Genomic DNA, 20632 nt, shown 5'->3' with positions numbered 1-20632 from the left:
TTCATGTACTACATTTTGGGGGTGAGGCTCTAAATAGTCTTGTTTTGTATGAGATTACAGCATGGGAAGACATAGGACACACTATGCAAAATACAGGGACAACCAAGAGCCTTACAGATCACTTCATGTGGTATAGGTGGTAAAACAGGTATATCACTATTTTGAATGAATACATTCATTTTCCATTTATGAACCAGTTAAGTGTTCCTGAGCAGTCTGTGATTTGTCACTCTGCGAGCAGGAAAACCAGAGCCAGTTACCCTAGGATCTGAAAGATTCATATGTTGTAAAAACAAACAAACTGTTCACTGTATTATAAGAATCTCCATTTTTTTTCTTTTTGTCTTCTTCTCTTGCTGATTCCCCAGAGCAAGTAAATTTGGATTTCAGAGCAAGTTAAGAGTAACAGTGACCTTAGTTTTGTCTGGGTTATTTTTGTGAGGCAGACTTCTAATTTGAGGTGTCATGTAGCATGTTTAAAATACCTTTACTGGTTCTTTACATGGTCTTAAAGTTTCAATAGGACTTACAGGATGATAATCTGAAGATTTTGCCCATTACGCAGGGACCAGGTAAAGAAGTAAAGAGCCAGAGGAACAGATCACTATTACTGTTACAACCCTTATGATGTTAAATATTGTGAACATACAATTTCAAAGGAAGTTTCTGGTGATTTGGTCTATGTCTGCCAGCTGTGTTTAGAATTTTTGTTCTTCAGTCTTCCGAAACCCTTCATGTATCCAGTTGTACTGCTTTTTAACCAGTTAGAAAGTAGCATTGTTAACACTTCAGTTTTTAGACTGTAAAGCTCCGGGACCCACTTAAAAATTACCATTTTTTTCTGTAAAATCTCAACAGGTTTATTATGGATATACAGATCATCTGAGTGTGCATGTGGTGTTATCACTCCCCCTTCTGGCTCCATGCTTATTAGTTAGCATTACAGTAGAACCTCAGAGTTACCGACGCCTCAGGAATGGAGGTTGTTCATAACTCTGAACATTACGGACTTCTGCCATGGGGCTGGGAGGGAGAGGGAGGGTTGGGGCTTTGGGCAGGGTCAGGGCTTCTGACCAGTGATGAGCTTCCAAAGTCCTAAGAACCGGTTCCCTACCAGGTCCTCGGCAGCACTTTGGTGGCAGAGGGATCTTCACTCGCTCTGGGTTTTTGGCGGCAGGTCCTTCATCTGGAGCAAGTGAAGGACCCGCCGCCGAATTGCCACCAAAGACCCAGTAGGGAACCGCGCGGTGAGTACAAGCCCCACATGCCTGTCTCCTCCCCGCCACCCACTCATCCGACCCCAACCCATGTCCTGCCCCCCTCAGAACTCGCAACCCATTAACCCCCCCCCTTGTCCCCTGACCACCCCCCCCCGAGGCCCCCCCCACCCTTACTGCCCCCCCAGGACCCCGCACCCTACCCAACTTGCCCCACTACCTGTCCCCTGACTGCCCGAACCCCATCATCCACCACCCCGACAGACCCCTGGGACTCCCATGCCTACCCAACACCCCCCCCCCGTTCCCCATCCCCTGACCATCTCCCCATAACCTCTACTCACTCCATTCGCTTCCTACCCCTTATCCAACCTCTCCTCCCAGCCCCAGCTGGCCCCATTACCATGCTGCTGTGTAAGGATGCTGCGCAGCCGCCGTAGCTTGCAGCCCCACCCCCTTACCCAGAAGTGAAAGTAAGCCGGTGTGTCATACCGGGGTGGCCCGGCTTCCCCAGGGGGGCAATTTAAAGGCTGGAGCCCCAGGCCCTTTAAATTGCCACCAGAGCCCCACTGCTGGAGCCCTGGGGTAGGGCTGCGGGGCTCTGGGGGCTATTTAAAAAGTCCGGGGCTCCCGCTGCTTCTATCGCCCCGGCCCTTTAAATAGCCGCCGGAGCCCCACCGCCGCTACCCCAGGGCTCCAGCAGTGGGGCTCTGGTGGCAATTTAAAGGGCCGGGGCGATAGAAGTAGGGGAGCCCCGGCCCTTTAAATAGCCCCCAAGCCCTGGGGTAGCGGGGTGCTCCAGGGGCTATTTAAAGGGCCAGGGCTCCAGCTGCCTCTGCCACCCCTGTCCTTTAAATAGCCGCTGGTGTCCCGCCACTTCCCCTGGGCTCCGGCGGCTCTGCAAAAGGGGGTTGTAATGGGGGAGGGGCCGGGGGAGCTTTGGCCTCCCCATCTGGGAGCTCAAATGGGCCAGACAGGACGGTCCCTCAGGCCGGATGTGGCCCGCGGACCGTAGTTTGCCTGCCTCTTTAGGAACCGGTTCTACACCGGCTTCTAAATTTAGCAACCGGTTCTCGCGAACCGGCTACAGCTCACCACTGCTTCTGACCCTGTGAGCACCAGAGCTCAGGGCTTTAGATCTGGGGTAAGCACTGCGGCTTGGAGCTTCAGCCCCGCAGCTTCATTCGTGGCTTTTGCCCTGTGGGGGGCGCTGGGGCTCAGGGCTGCCCACGGCTCCAACCCCCCGTTTCAGCTGGGGTTGGGGGTGCACCAGGGCTTGGGGCTTTAGCTGTGGTGGAAATGCTAGGGCTGAAACTAGCACTCCCCTAATAGCTAAAACCCCAAACCCCCAGCACCCCCCGCCGGGCCGAAGCCCTGAGCCCCAGTGCTCCCAAGGATAAGAAGCCCTGACTTCCACCCCCTGCCCGGAGCCCTGACCCCCCTCACCCTGTGACTGCAGCCTTAGCCCCCAACCTGGCTGAAGCCCTGAGCCCCAGGGCTGAAGCCCTAAGGCAGTAAAATATTTGCCGCCCTGCCTCCCCCCCTTTTTTGGGGGGGGGGGGTCTCTGCTGCTACCTGATACCCTCTGGAACCGGAAGTTGTCCGGTTGACCAGTCAGTCCATAACTCTGGTGTTCGTATCTTTGAGGTTCTACTGTAGGTATGAGAATTCTGTGCTGGACCTGGACCTGGACCTGGACCTGGACCTGGACCTGGACCTGGACAGTTTCCCTTTAATTTAATTTTTGTAAAACCAAACTCTTCTTATGCATCGGGTAAAACAACCAACAGAGCGAAATCTCTTACGAGCACTCTTAAAAAGGACAGCTATTTTTGTGGTCATTGTTACCCTGGTTTGGCAAGATACTTGAGCACATGCCCAACTTTTAAACATCAGAGCAGTCCTGTTGATCTTAATGGGATTACTCATGTGCTTAAAGTGAGACATGTTCTTAGCTACCTTGCTGCCCCTTTGCTGTTTTCTGAATTTCTCTTTCTAATTCCTTCATAAAAAGTGAAGCCACTTTGCCGTCTTCATTAACAAGTTGTATATGCCTAGACTGTCTCCAGTTACAGCAAAAGAGAACTTAGTACATTGTCCTTATAGAGCTCCATTAATAGCTAAATAAAGATTTTCAGGATATGAATAAAACAATGCAATGAACCAACAGTAAGGGGACAGTAACTGCAATGTATTTAAATAGATATTGTAAGAACATTCAACATTACTGAGTTCAGTGGCAAAGTATAACTACCAGCAGATAACCCTATTAAAGAGACACTGAGTTTGACAGCCTAAGACTTTTGTGTGAAAGAACAATGCAGAACATGCATTGTGTGACTGTTCATTAAGATGTAAGTGAAAGATTGCTGTCTGTATTGGGTAGGAGTGTTTATACTGCAGGAAGTAGATTAAAGAGGTGTCTGACTAGTAACAGGAAAAGAAGCCCTGATAGCTATAAAAGGCATGCTGTTCATTGGCTTAGGCTGAGACATAATTGTGGGCTGCATTTCACACTGCTTATAATGGATAATTAATCGTAGGGGACAAACAGAGGCTGCTCACGCCAAACTCATGATATTCTGCACATGTCCCTTTTTTTAAATGGACATTTAAGGGGATTTGAGAGTTTTGCTAGATATTAGTAAAGGTGTCGGAAAGTACTAAAAGTTGATGGACTAAACTGTAGAAATGAGAGGTTCAGCACAGATTTAATTTCTTAGAAACCAAACACTTCCACAAATGCATTTCATTATCATCTATCTTAACCCATTAAACCAGACCTTGTCAAGATCGAGATCTTAGATTTTTCAGCACAATGGAGATAGGCCTCCATGGGAACCTCCCATATGAACCTCCTCTCTGCTATTTTTGAATATTTTAATTCAAAGGTCACTCAGCTCTGTACTGGTTTCTACAGGTTGGTGGAAGTTGGAGCCAAACCAGCAGGGTCACGTTTTCTGAATTTGGTTCAGATGTAACTCAGGATGGGGAAAATCTTGCAAGATCTTGCAAAGTTTTTGTCGGTTGTGGCTAAAAGCTTGAGAGATGTTTTGATGAGATTTTGGCACTCTTGAACCCAGGCCCAAAGTCAAGTATGAATTGTCTTCAAATGAGAACTAGAAAGCCTGCCCTAACATGCCTTCTTGGCCCAACTTTATTTTTTTAGCAAAACACTCATAATAGCAACTGTACTAACTTTAACTTTCTGTGAACTTCAGTGAAGGGCCAGCAGAATTGAATTTTCTGATATGTCTAGTAAATTTCTTAAAATACATCTATATTTCCAGATATAATAATGAATTCCACTTCAGTACACCCACAGAATAAAGCAATAGACTTGACAGGGGAGATTTTGAGCACACTAATCACTACAATGGCTTGCCATTCACTCTGAATCAGAACACCCAAACAGTCACCCATAATCTTTTCACTCAAAACCCCACTGAATACAGCTGAGAAATATCAATGTCATAAATCTGTTTTGTAATCGGTATGTGCTTTCTGTTGTTTTCTTATTTACAACATGAGAGCTACAGTAGTGCCAATATTGGTCTAGGCTGAAAACATTATCAAATGCTAATTTATATAGAAGAAAACTGTGACCTACATAAATCGAAACATCTTACAGAAAATACCTAGTAATTTAAGAGAGCTGCTCATATCCCCTTTGGGATCAAAGAAATAGATAATAGGTTTTTCCAGCATGTTGCATATAACTAGAGCATAATTTTTTGTCGGACTGCTGAAAGGTTAAAAACTGGATTACTAATGCCACACACACAAAAAGGCTAACATGGGATATTCACAATGTTTTTTTCTTCCTTTGATATTCTTTGTTGTTGTTTCATTGCTTATTGATAGATTATTCTTTAGGTAACTTATATAATGTAAAAACCCATATGCTATAAAGAACAATACAGACTGCATATAAATAGTAGCCCCAATTCATGCAGGTGAATTCTTGCACCTGTGCGGCACACTGCTGATATTAATGGGGCTCAGTGCAGACAACGGGGGTCTGTCCATGTTCATCGGATTTGCAGGATTGTGACAACCTTGAATGAACTTGTAGTTATGAGTTAATGGGAAAAAAAGTTAAAATCTAGACACAAATACTCAGCTTCTCTGGAGTGTCTGTTTAGTCTGGCACAAAATTCGAGTGCAGCAGCACTCAAATTGACTTGGGATCTGGAAAAATTTTCCTGTCTCTGGTGCCGTTCATTGCCTCGCTGAATACTGTTAAATTATTCCTGTTAGGGATAGTTTTTATGCCAGGCTCATAAAGGTACTTCTGAAAAGCAAATGAGTTGCCTTTAGATTTACATGAGATCCATGAATGTCATATATGAATAATCTTCTTAAGGAGGAAACTTCTGGTACACCTCCATTCTCCCCTCCAGTTAGAACACCGTAACTGTTCATTCCCCTGTTAGATAGCTAGAAAGCTAACGTATGTAAAATTTGGCTTTCCCAGAGGCCTAAGACATGTTTACTTACATTTCTACTCACAGCTGCATGAGTCAAAGGCACACATTTCTTTAAGTATATGAGTAGTCCTACTGACTTCAGTGGGACTACTTGTGTGCAAAAATTACGCATGTGCTTAAGAGTTCGTGGTCTTGGGCAGTACCTGCAAAGGAATCTTTATGGGCTGTTGTATCAGAAATGTAGTTCTTAGACTGCCAAGATATAGATTAATGCAGTTACTTTAGTATATTGCATACAGAAAGATGCAATTGTCAATTAATAGTATAACTGAAAAAATCCCTGTAAAAGTATTTTTGATTCTAACATTAAAAGAAAAACTTAATGTAAAACAATAAACTGTAATTTATTAAACTCTTCCAATATAAGGCTGTGTGGAGGAAATGTTAACTAAGGCCTTGATCCTGGAAAGACGCACTCAACTTTACATGAGTAGTCACAATGAGCTCAGTGGAATTGCTCGAGTATAAAGTTAAGCACAGGCCTTTGTAGGGCCTTTGGAGCTTTATAAAACCTAATCTCAACATGGAACTTGGCCTTAACTCTGCATCAACTTTTGTGGCTTCTAACTTCAGTCAGGCCCATAACATTACGTGATTAGTGTTTATAGTTCAATCAAATTTCATATGTGGCCATGAAACCTTTGTGCTCAAATCCCTGCTTAGGCCCTGCTCCTGCAGTGAGCTGAATGCTGCTAGGCCCCTGTGCATCCAAGGAACCACTGGCACAGACGCCTGCTGAGCTCATTGCAGGATGAGAATCTGGATGTTCATGAAAGCTCATTATTCACTGCTCTAAACTTTCACATTTTGCATAACCCACTATTTTGTTTCCACATACATGTCAATTTTGGCAGGGCACATGCTTTTCAGCGAACAAGAAAGCAGTGCTGAGGCAGCTCCAGAAGAAGCAGAAGTGCCTGATTTGGAGATCTCTGATGAGACAGATAGGATGAGCAAGGTGAGAGATTTTCATTTTCACATTACAAAGACCTAAGGTGCAGTAGAGTCACAGCTGACATGCTGACTTCACAGCTGTGCATGATTAGAGCATCTTCCCTAGGAAAATGTTGATCTTACTTTTAAGGTGTTTACAAGTGATACAGAGTGTAACAAATTACAGCCTTGATTACAGCACATCAACACCTGTTGAGTAAGACCTGTGTTCTGGATCCATGAGGGGTAAAGAGTAGACCTGGTTCTGATCTTCTGTGGTGTGTGATAATGCTTTCACATATTAAAATATAGCAACTCTATCACTTCCTCCCTTTGGGCAGGTGAGCTGAATGCATTTCCAGATTGATTTGTCACATTTTCCTCCCCTTTTCTCTTTAGTAACTTCCCAAGGTGTGAAGCACAAAAGTTATATTATTGCCTTAAATCAATAGTATAGTTTACATGTTAGCAGCTTAAGTGCAAAACTAATTACAGCCAATCTACCTTTGATTAAAGCAGAACTCTCCAATTATAGTTAACAGGCTGCATAAATAGATTGCTAATTGCTGTCTATTAAGGGATGAGTTCTGGCATGGTTTGGTAGTTTGTTCTAGCTGTGGTAATCGTGAATACTGCACAAAATGATCTGTGGAGATTAGTGTTCTCTGAAGCTGAATCAAGTACATATGGTAAGATTACTTTAAAAGGGCTGGCTGTTTGTTATATTTTAAGTACTTGCTGCATAATTGATGCTGCGTTAGTAACCCAAGCTCTACAGAATTCACTGTGCAGTGAGTATAGACTATGTAGGACTGATCTCATTGCGTCTCTGTGGCTCCTCCCCGTGCTCATTCGCTTGCTCACTCTCTCTATATCTATTTCTGTGGTTTCCCATCATTTTGTTTTAGTTGAAAATGTGTCTTGGTGAGTCATAAACCAATCCCCCAAATACCACTATTAGATTATCATAGTTGAAAGGAAGGAAAAAGCCCCTGGCCTCTTGTTTCCTGATCCCTTATGTCATACTAGCTTGTAGCCTTTCCTTTGATAGATAGGAGAAAGCATTCCCATGCATGAAACATACACAGAACTTGTATGTAAAGCAGAAGATTATCTTTAAACTTCGTCTCTAGATTTTCCTAGGGAATCATTTTATAGTAAGTATAAAATTTATATTTTTCAAAAGTGGGGGAAGTACTAATGTGTGTGGACATTTATTTATTTATTTAAAATTTAAGTGTGGATACCTGCATGATTTGTAAGGAGGTCTGAAATGAATGTTTCTTTACAGAAAAACAGTCCACATATTAATGGTATCTATTGCTAACTTGGCTAGGGATACTCTTGCTGTGGTTGGTTTTTCTGTAGCTTTTAAAAGTTTTATGTATGAATTATGTAAGTGGCTGCGATGTCCCATTTCACACTTTGCTTCTGTGAACCGTCAGCTGTCTAAAGCAAAGTATATGAACTGTATGATCAGCCCTGTGCTTCGGCTGTGTTTTAGTAGTTATTACAGTTCTCCTCTCTTATCAGAAGTGTAACTAACTTGTACATTTAATGAGTGCAGACTTTCAATGAGGTGGCAATTTCCTTTTGTGTCAATGAAACATTATCACCTGTTTTACACATTTCCAAATATTAGAAAATGCATCTTTGAAGGAGCCTCTCATTATACATAACTTACGTGATTCATGGGGGAGAATTTTTGAGTTCGGTGTTTTGTTTTGTTTTTTCTCCTTAAACTTTTTTTTTAGTCTTGAATCAAAAGGCTGGGAGGGGATGTGTGTTTTTTTTTTTTTCAATACAGAACATATTTATAGTGACAACAAATACATCTTTTAACTTGCTAACTCTACTTTCCCTGTTTATATATAGAACTCTGTATTCTTTACAATTCTCCCATGCTCTTGAATTTCAACAAAACTTAACAATAGTTCTGTTAAAGCCAGAGAGAATGCTAGTAAATGTGTAGCTTAAGAAGCTGCACTGGAAAGGCGGCTCTGACTTTTGTTCCTAATTCCTCTTTATAGTTATGCTTTGCTTTAAAATGTCTTCAGTATCACTGGGCATTTAATTAACACACTCTACCGTCAGCTAATCTCCTCTATGAAGGTACCCTCACCACATGTCATACTCCTAAAATCCCCTGGAAGTCATTTGCAAGGTAATGCAAGAAAAGGTGTCTTCTCCATGCTATTGCCACCTCCTTCCAACCCTACTGAGATTATGAATCATGCTCACATCATCAGCCTTAACTTGCACTGACTGTCTCTGTACACAGTGAAATGCACCTGGAGGAAGTGGGGAGAGGAAAGAGTTTGAAGGCAGTGGTCAGTGGAGATGCTATTTGAGCATGGCTACTATGAGAGGCATGGCTGTAACCTGCAAAGAATTCTGCAAAACTTGAGCTTGTTCCCTTTTTACTTATCTGACTTGATAAAGTAGACCTGAGAGTCCCCCCTGCTGTTGCCAGCTCCCCCCCCTTCTCCAGCAACCCCTCACCCCTTGTTTTCTAACCTTTAGACAGTATGTTTTTTCCTGATGATATTAAAATAGTTCCAGAGTGTGCAAGGTGTGAATTTTGAATGGAAAAAACAAGCAGGAGAAACTTCTAGGCTCCTTTCATATATCACAAAGAAGGGGGGAAAGACACAAGGTTTTTTTATTTATTTTTATTCATTTGCCGTTTCCTAAGCAGGTCTCCATTAAATTGGGACGCATTAGAACAAAACCTCATTATTTCAATGGAATTATCCCGCTGTAAACAGCAAGAGATGGGATGTCTTAAAATTGTGCTAGATAAAGCATTAGAAAATACATTATAAAAACAATCCTGCATAGGAAGAGGGAATTGACTGATAGGTCTGGTGGTTTTAATCTCTAGGTTGTTTTTTTGAGATTCTAATCGCTCTTCTTTCTTTTAAAAGTTAAGGCAGCCCATGTAGAGCTGACTTTTAGTGAGCTCAGTATCTCTCAGTTGTAAACATGTAAATATTGGCAAGCTCCTATGCTTATATTTTTAACAAAAGTTGCACTAGAGACGGGCCACAGCCCCTCTAAGCCAAACTCCTTTGAATTTCAGTGGGTTGTGCACATTTACAGACTGTCTACATGAGCACATTTGTTGGCAAACCCTTTTTGTCAGTCAGGGATGTGGGAACCCTCCCGTGATATACGTTTCACTGACAAAAGTGTCAGTATGGACAGTGCTACATTGGTGGCTGCTCTCCTGCTGACATAGCTACCGCCACTTGTTGGGGGTGGTTTTCTTATGCCGGCAGTAGAGCTCTCTCCTGTCGGCAGAGAGTGGCTACGCAGGCGACCTTACGGCAGCAGAGCTGCCGCTGTACAGTTGTGCCGCTGTGAGGTCTATAGTGTAGACATAGCCTCAATTTCTAATCCAAGATCGATATGAGAATTTAAACCAGTTCTGAGTAACATCTTTGTCAGTCATCCATCTCCAGTTTAACAGGATACCATGTAGCTGACTTACTAGTGTAAGTTTTATTTAACAAAAACTAGCCTTAGTAATTATCTCCTTATTTGCTTAAAGTGTGCTAATTTAACACCCTTGGTCTGGAGGTTAAAACATGTAGAGGCAGGTTCTCAATATCTCACAGCAACAAAAGCTTAAGTATTTTGCACATTGTAGCCATCATGACACATTTACTGTGGTGATCAGGTCAGTGGCGCTTTGTTTAGTGATCTGCCACATTTTCCACTTGTGGATGTTTAAAAATCTAATGAGTTGAAATGCTAGTGGATGTTCATTTCCTTTTTTCTAATTTAAGACCTGTCTCTTGAAATTAAAACTAATTACCTTGCAGCTGTGCTTAAGGTACCATGCACTAATGACTCTGTATGCATGTCATTTACCGAACGTGTTCTGTGAAGATGAATCTTCTTTTGCAGTGTTAATGAAAACCAAAATTATCTATTGATACAAATCCCTCAACACATGTAGAAGTTGAGGTAAAAGGATTAAAATGGGGACTTCTTAAAAAGCAACTTTAAGGTTTTCCAAGAATCTAACTGGCTTTTTAAAGTTGTCTAATTGGTGTGTACTGTCTGCCCTGATGTTTAATAATCTTATGCAGTACAGGTTGCAGCCAATCAGCTGATACTAATCCACAGGCAATAGACATTTATATTCCACTGTCAGCTTCCCCTCTGCACGTTTCAGCCATTTCTTGCAGGAGTTCTCATATGACCGTTTCATGAAAGGGAGTCTTCAGAAGTGACTTCACTAGTTAGAGCTGAGAATTAAATTCTCATTGATCTATTGAAAGAACGAGACCTACAGCAAATGACACAGGAGCAGAGTCTTGCAGAAGTGCAGTAGCTGCCCTCTCATTAAAATACAGGGGAGGGTGTTTTCTGTGCTTGTGTCTCAAGTAAGCAGCATGGAATATGAGGAAAGAACACTTGTCTGGAGCAGGAAAGAATTTCAGATCAGCTGAATATGGAAAGAATGTGGATTTTTTTTTTAAGTGTATTTGTTACTGAAAATGAAAATGCTGAGTAACAACAATATCTTTCCAATGATGTCAGCTTTTTGGAGAGTTAAACGTAAACCCAGGAACAAAGGCATGGAGAGGTCCTGTGATTCTCTTTATCACATGCTGCATTTGGTGAGCAGATCTACTATTGTGCAGTGTAACTAGATTAAGCAATTAGCCTTTCATGCTGTAGTAATTTTAAGAAGGTTCTAAATGTGATACTAAGTAAATAGTAATGCTTATGCCAGCAGAAGGTTGGGGGTTTTTTTTGTTTGGTTTTGTTAGCATATGCAGTCCACATAACAATTGAGGCCAAGCCTCGGTGGGATTTGCCTGAAGTTTTGTTTGGATTTTGGAGAACAGTTTTATTTAAAAAAAAAAAAAAAGTCCATTTTTGGGTGGAGGTGTTGAGTGCCCTGAAGGACCACACTTGACTACACTCACTCAACCCCTATCTTTTTTTTTTTTTTTTAATGGGGACTGGCAGAGGAAATTGCAGTCCTCTCTCAATTAGAGGACTATGGGCCAAAACACCAACTGTTTCAATGATGTCAGCATGCTCAGCTTTTGAGGAAATGCTCCTGCCCAGGAAGGATGTGAGATTAGTTTACCTGCTGAGCTCTTTGCAAGATGTGGGTGGTTTTTGTTTAATTGGTGTGCACAGACCTAGCACCCAATCCTACAAACTCTTGTTTGCACCAGTAATTCCGTCATAGTCACTACTTGGGATCACTTTTTGTGAGTGAAGGTTTGCAGGATTGACCCCTAAATATGATGCAATAGTTTCCTTGACTTAAACGAACACACCCCGAACTGGTCTCTCACTACACCAGTGCTTGGTAGGGAACAGATCTGGAATTGGAAGGTAAAGGGAGTTAGCTGTTTATCTGTCTACCAAATTACTATGTTCTCTTCCCTCTAAATCTCTAGGCAATTGGATAATGGTGACATTTTAATAAAGTGTTTAAGTAAAATCTGCACTGTATCATAACTAGCACTACTTTAGCTGGCTGTAAAGTGTTTCTTTCAGCCTGTCACTATTTACTTTCTCTAAATAAGACGTTGGCAGAGAACTCCTTTCTAAAGGTGCATGCAAAAAGATGATTTGATGCCGGTGCCTTGAGCAAACGTGAACAAGTTCATGCATGTCAGTGGCCTTGAGATTTGTAATTTGTCTGTTGCAAAGCATCAATTTGAAATAACTTGTATTTTTACCAGATTTAAAATATAACTTGATGTGAGGAATCCAAATTGCAAAGTAGAAGTGCTGCTAGATGACACCTGACATGACTGAAGTTTGTGACTGCTCATCTCATATGTGAAGGGGGGAAAAAAAAGAACAAATCCATGCCTTATTGTGGGCCAATATTTTGGAACATAGGAATTGTTACACCATCCTCACTAGAATAGTGTCAGACTAAGGCATTTAAACTATAATGAGCACTTCACTTAAATGAGCATTTAAAATTGCTATCTAGTAGTTCATGATATTAAAAGCTTTCCCTGTTCTTTATGTAGTCCATCTTTTCTAATGACTTAATGTGAACAACTTCTATGAAAGGCATGATAACCCATAGTTAAAATGTGTGGGTTTTTTTTTTTTTTAAAAACAAAATTGCTCTACTTCATAAAAGCTTCAAAACCACTGAGACCTCAAGTTCTAGAACTGTAATAACTGTTACAAATGTAATTGTCTTTTTGTGGCTGTATATTTCCTATACTCTGCATTGCAAAAGTCACAGCTGATATAACACAGTATAAATAGTTTCTACAAACTTCAGTATGATACTGCCTTGATAGAAATAACTTCTTTCCAAATGAGATGCTGAAATGGAAGTGGGGAAAAATCAAATTTGTAGATAGGTAGAAATGTACATTTAGGTCCACGTATAGCCCCAGTCACGATAGTCTCTTTAATGTATTTATCCTCATAGCACTTCCTTACATCACAGGAGTGGTATTGTCTCCATTTTACAGATGGAGATGTGAGCGACAAAGAGGCTAAGGACTTGTCTTTCATGCACTGTTAGCTTGAGCTATCTACTGAGAGTTAACTCCTCTGGAGTGAGCTAGAGTGAGAACGGTCACACTGCAAAATAACACTTGAGTAATAGGGGGTTTGGATTAGCAACAGTAGCTGAGCCCTCACTGCATTACTTGCTTGAACTTCAGCAGCACTATAGTTTCAATCCACACCCCCTGATGGGCCAGCTACCTTAAGTTTAAAGCACCACTTAATTCAAGGTGGAGATTTTTGTGTACGCACATAAGTCAAGTTGGGGTGACCTTTGAGATCTACCTCAAGCTAATCCTGAAGTGAAGACCAGCCCTATGTGACTTTCCCAAGGTCACACAAGAAGCATGTGGCAGAGCAGGGACCCAGGTCCTAGGATAGTGCCCTAATCACTGGACCAGCCTTCCTCTCTGAGGAATTTACCTCATTAAATACAGTGACCCAGAATGGTCTAAACTTAGGCCTGCTTCGCCACTTCTTAAGCTGCCAGTTCCCTACAGCCCTGATTCAACAAGGCACTTTAGCATATGCTTAAGTTCCAATAAAGTCCAAGAATGAAATCTTGGCCCCAGTGAAGTCTGTAGTAAAACTTCCAGTGACTTCACCCGGGGCCGGGATTTCACCCCAAGTGCTTTGCTGAATTGGGGCTGTCAGGCTTGATCCTACCCCAAATGGTGCAGGATCAAACCCTTAGTGAGCATCGATGGAGTGAGGAACAAGAGCCCACAATCGATAACATGATTATGGTGCAAGATAACTGAGTTATTTATACAACTGTATTTAATCAGCAGTAAAATACTGCAGGGTCAAAAGAGAGGTTACCGACTACCCAGGAGCTGAATTAGAAGCAAATTAGTCCTACTCTCATAATTCAGGTAGAACAGATAAATTGCTACTCTGTTCTATACTACTTGATCTCAACTATTCAAGATTAATGTTATTGCTGTAATAATCAAACTCCAACTAAAAGAGTTTTTCTTCAGCCATTCGTATTTCCTGTAAGTCAGCTGTAAACTGTTGATCACTTAAATGTGCGTATTAAAGAAAATGTCACCTTTGTGTAATTACTGATCGAATACATAGCAGTTTTATGCTTGGATGGGTGTTGGCAGCCATAAAGTAGCTGTGGATGAAGCAACTGTGTTGTTCCAGTAAATTCCTTACCAAGTGGAGATAATGCTCCTTTTGGATTTCATGGCACTACGCTTATAGAGGTGAATTAGAGGGAAGTAATGGCAGTACATAAGCAGAATGGCTATGGGACAGGGACCCTTTCACCATTAGGTCACCAGTCCATATCTGGCCTATGTCAGTAGTAGCTGAAATTCATTCCCACCTGCCAGTTGTTTGGCCTATGTTAAATGAATTGATGGTATCCCTTCACCTCTTGGTGAGCAGGGCTCCTTCTCCTAAGTGGCTTCTCTGGTCATTCTCTACAGAGACTATGAATGCATTTTCAGTGAATCCTTAATGCAGATTGAAGGGACACAGAGACTGAATTACTCTGACCCCAGAGTTTCCTCCAACTCTGGATTAAGGAACAGTAAAGTGGGGAAACTTGAGCAGCCACTGTCTAATATACCATACCGTCTCACTCGTTACACATTTGTCATTCCACCCTGCCTCCTTCCCTCTTCTTATCTCCTCCTAAACCCTCTCCTTGTTATGTTCCACCTGGCTTGCTCCTGTTTCCTCACTCTGACCTCTATTTTTTTTTTTTTTTTTTTTTTTTTTTATATTGTTTGATTGGAACAACCTCAGAATCAATGTTCATCAACTTCTTCCCAGATTTCTGGCCTCAGACTTCTAAAAATGCCCACAACCCAGGGAGCATTCTAGATTTGCCCACAGTATGCAGTGTGGATTGACCCTCTTCTCTCCTCTCCTCCCCTCCCCCGATGTCTTTAGCAATATAAATATGCTTCCTAAAGAAAAGCTCATTTATTAGTTGATAATGGAGCAAAAACATGTTTTGTTTCCAACTTGATGCATCAACACACCATAGACTACTAACTAATACTGCAATTTGATAACTGCAGAGATTTTTCCAAAAGAACCTAAGGGTCACCCAAATACAGAATGAATTTCACCCTCTATATGCAGTGACTGGAAAGTATCCAAAATAAATTAAAACAAAAAGGACAGTTTTTTTTAATGTCAGTAAATCTTAATGTATCAACTAGAAATATAAGCTGCATTGTTAGAATTAAACTGAATGTTTTTAGAAACACTTTTCCCCCTTTTACTGGGATTTTTATAGCCAACAACAAAATAGTCAGCAAATTATAACAATGTATAAGGCAGTGCTAATACCTCTTTCCCATGAAAATAATCTGACTAGGACCCACTTGCTGTTTTATACCAAGGTGAAATGGAAAAACAATAGATGTAGAATAGTCGGGCTAGATGCCTACAACAGCATCCATATTATTCTTGCCGTGATCACCACACTTTACAAGACATTGTGCCATTCTTTCTCCCAGGGACCACATTTATTACACTCCTGCATTTGGTTTGTGCTCTCCTTTTACACTATCAGCAGGTACAGAATTGGACAAAAGCAGTTTAAAACAATGGTGGGCCACTTACATCAGCACAACTGCCAGTGACTCTACCCTAGTTGTAGTGATGGTGGGGATATTTGAGTATAGAAAGACTAGTAAAGATCTCCATAAAGACACCTGTGCAGCTCTCTTGAGCATTACTCTGCACAGGTGTAACTGAGTAAGACTTGTTTACGAAGTTCGAGGCTCAAGAATAATAGACTGATGCTCTCCTGTATCTGTGTTGGCTCTGCAGTGATTACAGGAGGTGAAAAGCATTAAAAAATTCACTGCTATCATCAGATATGACTAAGGTGCCTTTTTTATTTTTTGAATAAAACTGCACTTTCCTGGGGGTGGGAGGAATGGGGGAGTTGTGAACTCTACCAGAGAGAGGGTGAATCCTACAGTGATGAAAATGGTACAGTTATGCAATGCTTAATTTTTATTTGAGGTTTATTTAAAAAATAAATACCCCTTGCACAATGCTTAGGGCTCACGTACATAATCTTATAAAGACAATTATCTATCACTCCATCTTTTGTAGAGCTGAAGGGAGATGGAATAGAGCAGAGAGAACAGGAGTAACCCCTCCAAACCACCATTTTCCCAGGGTACACTCCAACCCCCTCCAGCATCAGACCTTGCATTCAATAAAAAGGCCAATAAACCTGGCATTTGAATTGTCAGTTGAAGCAAGTTACGAGTTGAGGGGGAGCCCCACTGAGAATGCCCTGCTTGTAGCCCTCTTGCATTTAAATCGAAGACTGTTTCTTTAAGTGCCTCTGAATAGATTGGGACAGTATGATTCTCTAACCTATTAAACTGATCCCTTGTTAACTGGAATATTTGAATAATTAAATTACCATTATATTATTTATTCGTCTTGTGGTAGTGCTTAGAGGCTCGGGCTCCCCCACCATGCTGCATGCAGTAACTACAAATAGTAAAGATATGTATGCTCAAAGAACTTTTGTCTAATTAGATACAATCAGTATGACAAACAAAAGAGGGGAAGGAAAGTGGACACAAGTAACAACAGTAAATCACAGGGTTAGGCAGCTAATTGCATGACTTGAAGGTTTCATTATTGTTTGTTTGGTATTGCGGTAGCACTTAACGCTCCCAATCATGCAGCAGTACCCCATTGTACTAGATGCTATACAGACCAGTGCAAAGATGATCTCTGCCCCAAAGAGCTTACAATCGAAGTCCGCTTAAGCATCATGACGCGGCTGTATTTTAAAATCTAAGCTTTAGACATTCTTAAAGGTTCAATTAAAAATAAAGTCAGAGAGAGTCTCAGGACATGACCAAACATCACGTCCATGTTCTACTTGGATGTTGTAATTCCTTTCCCTTGTCCCCTGCTCTTCCCTCTTTCTTTTAGAGTTTAACTTCTTTAGAGCAAGGATTGCCCCTCCATTAGTGTTTGCACAGTGCTTAGCGTGTTCTGAGTGCTACCAAAAGCAAATTACAAAAATGTACTTTAAGTCATTTTTAGCGACTGTTCTGTGATCTGAGACTTCTGTTTTGTACTTGCCCATGCTTTTTGGGTCAGAGACTTGTTAGTGGTCTGATGCAATTCCCTTGCTGTACAGTTGTGGCACTGTCTAAATATACTTATTTTACAGGCTGTGGTCATTATGTGACATGTCACTCTGAATTTCTAAGAACAATGCATCTGGGGTTCTTCATAACAGGGGTCCTGATTCTCAGTTAGTACAGAATGACAGCTGCCCAGAGCTAGGTGTGGTCCCTCATCCTTGGCTCTCCAGGCCCCAGGGGAGTTAGTGTAGATTCCCTGCCTTTCTGATTTCCACCACCTGCATAAACTCCATAACTGAGCTTATAACAGCAGAGGATCTGGCATTGTAGAGTTTGGTTTCACCATGCTGGCTCTTCTTCTCCCTTTCCCCAATGATCAGGGATGCAGGTGGTGTAGGAGGTAACTATTCCTGTACAAAAGGAGAAATTTCTAGTTTAAATCTCTGGCTACTTTAAGGTCACTTTGCACTGTGTATGCTGTGGACAGTGAACTTGGCATACTGGAACATCCAGCCCTGGATGATAAAACCTCCGATACAGAAGCACAGCACACTTCTTAAAGTTACATTAGTACATACAACATGTACGTGGGGTATACAATAGCAGAATTAGAGTTCAAATAGCTCCTACTTTAAAACAACTAGGTGTAATGTTTTCTCTTTTTAAAGAGTACAGAACAAGTTGCTGCATTTTGTCGCAGTCTACATGAGATGAATCCTTCTGATTCGAGTTTGCATCCTCAAGAATTTACAGGGCCTCAGCTGTCCACCATGAGACAACTTACAGATGCTGATAAACTGCGCAAGGTTATTTGTGAATTGCTTGAAACAGAACGCACCTATGTCAAAGTAAGTTACATTTTGTCTACATTTTTCCTTTTCCTTTTCCTTCCAGAGTTGAACTTCTAAAAAGTTAAAGTTCTGCAATATTTTTTGTACCATGAATAAAAAAATAAAAACTAATTTACTAGACTAGTGGCAAGTTACCTTTTACAGTAAGACTTCTCATCAATTTTAATAGCAGCATCCAAAATACACCAGATATTTTAAAACTGAAACAACTTTTAAAAAAAAAATTCAAACAGTGGCATGAATCTTATTTGGTTGGGATACAGATAAATATTTTCAGACAAAATTGCATATCTTAGTTTATAAGTACCGGTAATCTAAATTGTACAACTTTTTTTAATGTCTTAAATTTCACTAAAATAGAATATACTCCTGTCTTATACAAGACAGATGAAAGACCCTAGAGACTACATCAATGGTGTTAAGGAGAGGATCTTTGTCACTGTAACAGTTTGAGAGAGGTACTTGGAGGAAATGACATTAAAGAGTATTTTCTTTATTTTTGTGTTTATTTTAAGGACTTAAACTGTCTAATGGAAAGATACCTGAAACCTCTACAAAAAGAAACTTTCCTCACTCAAGATGAGGTATGGGAACTGTTGCCATAGTGCTGCCAGATTTTTTGTTTGACTCTTACTGTCTGATAGAGGAAGGAATGGAAGGAGCCATGAATGTTAAACTTACTTAGGAACATTTTTAAATGGACTGACGCTGACTTTAAAAATACTGATCAGTGCTGTCTGATCTTCTGATAACAACCACACCACACTGTTGGAGTTTAAGGCCATGTCTACACTACAAAATTATGTCGACCTAACTTGTCAGCATACAGCCACCGCAGTTATTAAATCGCTCGGGCACACACTTGGCTCCATGTGTCAGCAGTGCGTGTCCTCACCAGGAGCGCTCATTTTGATTGTATTGTCAGTATAGGGCATTGTAGGATGGTTCCTGAAAGCCAGTAACAGTCGACGTAAGCAATGCAGTGTCTACACTGACTCTGCAACAACCTAATTACTCAACCGTGATTTTGTGCCGCTCGGGGAGGTGGTGTTACTAAATTGGCATCAAGAGGCACTTCACTTAAATTTGGCTCCAGCTTACATCGTCCTAACCCTTTTGTGTACACCAGGCTGAAGAAAAGCTAAGTGCTAATGGTCTGTAAATTGGGATTGGCTGGAAAGTCATCTAAATTGAGATTTTAAGCATATTAAACTTTTTTCTCTTTTATTAGCTCGATGTTCTCTTTGGGAATTTGACTGAAATGGTAGCATTCCAGGTGGAGTTCCTGAAAACTCTGGAAGATGGAGTGAGGCTGGTGCCAGACCTGGAAAAGCTTGAAAAAGTTGACCAATTTAAGGTAAACATTTTATTTAAACGCTGGCTGAGTGTCTAAAGCAAACTTAAATAAGGCTTATGGTATACTTACTGTACAGTATTTTTGCACTGCCAAAATGTACTGCAGAAGTAGTCCTCTTAACCTTGTATCAAACCAGTTTGACTACCATGACTTACTTTGTAAGAACACATTTTAAGATTTTTACATGAACTTGTGTTGCCTACCACCACCATGACTCCTTGAAACTAGAATATCACACTGTAGCTATAGTTCATGTTGCATTTAGCTTTATAGATCAATGCCACTCAGCAAAAGCGTGATATTTACCTCTTTGTTAGATTTCATGTTTCAAACTCTGAGGAAAAGCTAGTGGCAGAAATATAATTGCATAAAACCTTAGTACTGACAAGTCTAAATTGCCAGTTCGGGGAAGCCACAGGGGAAATGGTTTTGAACTGTAAATTGTATTTTGTACTCGGCAGGCTCTTAATGCACATGTAGGCTGGAATGGCAAGCTATTGAATATAATGCTGCTTTTGAATCTTAATTTCAAATACTTTGGGGGGGGAGGTAGAAATCTTAAAGGGAAGAAACCCAAACTGAATTAAAAATAAATGGGGAAAGACATAGTGGGGAAGGGTTGATTACTAAACAAATAATGAATACCACCACCACCACTGTAATTGGATCCGTCTATGGCAAGTAACTCATGTTGAAATTAACACAACCCAAAGCATCTCCTCCTGGTACTTTAGCTCGTTTCAGCACTGACCTTGATAAAAGGACGAGATGTCTTGGTGAATAATAATCCCACTGGGTTTGCTCCTCCAGGAACATGGATGAATTGAAGAGCTTGTGGACGAAGTCTCTCTTTTGGTTTTGTTCTGGATTGCTCATTTTAAATTGGCATTAGTCTCACAACCTACCGCTATGGTTAATCATTAGAAAATAATTTTGTTCTTTAACTAAGCATACTGAAATGTTGTGCTGGGCAAACTGGACTTTCATTGATGAATAGGTCTTGCCTCCTGCAGTCCCATGTCTTGCTTATGGACTCAAAAATGACTTTATATTGAAGCAAATTTGCGGGATCGATCAAACTTGTGTACTCCACATATTGCCAGACCTGAACCCTCTTCGAGGTAGACATCGAGCAGTTAGTCATTCCATATGTGTAGTCAGTGCTACATCCTGAGCATAA

The 20632-nt window shown here is 41.1% G+C and overlaps 1 protein-coding gene across 4 annotated transcripts in view; it reads left to right on the top strand.

Annotated features, from left to right (window-relative positions):
• The window catches only part of TIAM1 (TIAM Rac1 associated GEF 1), a 263548-nt gene that overhangs the window by 223053 nt on the left and 19863 nt on the right, over positions 1–20632 (top strand). For 3 of the 4 annotated variants that reach the window (XM_034793594.1, XM_034793574.1, XM_034793584.1), the window contains 4 exons: positions 6562–6665; positions 17913–18092; positions 18611–18679; positions 19327–19452. In XM_034793594.1, the coding sequence (XP_034649485.1) occupies positions 6562–6665; positions 17913–18092; positions 18611–18679; positions 19327–19452 (479 nt within the window). Of the gene's footprint in view, positions 1–6561; positions 6666–11008; positions 11272–17912; positions 18093–18610; positions 18680–19326; positions 19453–20632 lie in introns of those variants that run through there. The other variant, XM_034793601.1, reaches the window with a different exon arrangement.

Source organism: Trachemys scripta, chromosome 1 (genome assembly GCF_013100865.1).
Source record: "Trachemys scripta elegans isolate TJP31775 chromosome 1, CAS_Tse_1.0, whole genome shotgun sequence".
Lineage (NCBI taxonomy): Eukaryota > Metazoa > Chordata > Testudines > Emydidae > Trachemys > Trachemys scripta.
Note: the sequence above shows the minus strand (reverse complement) of the source record. Positions and strands in the feature narration are given on the sequence as shown.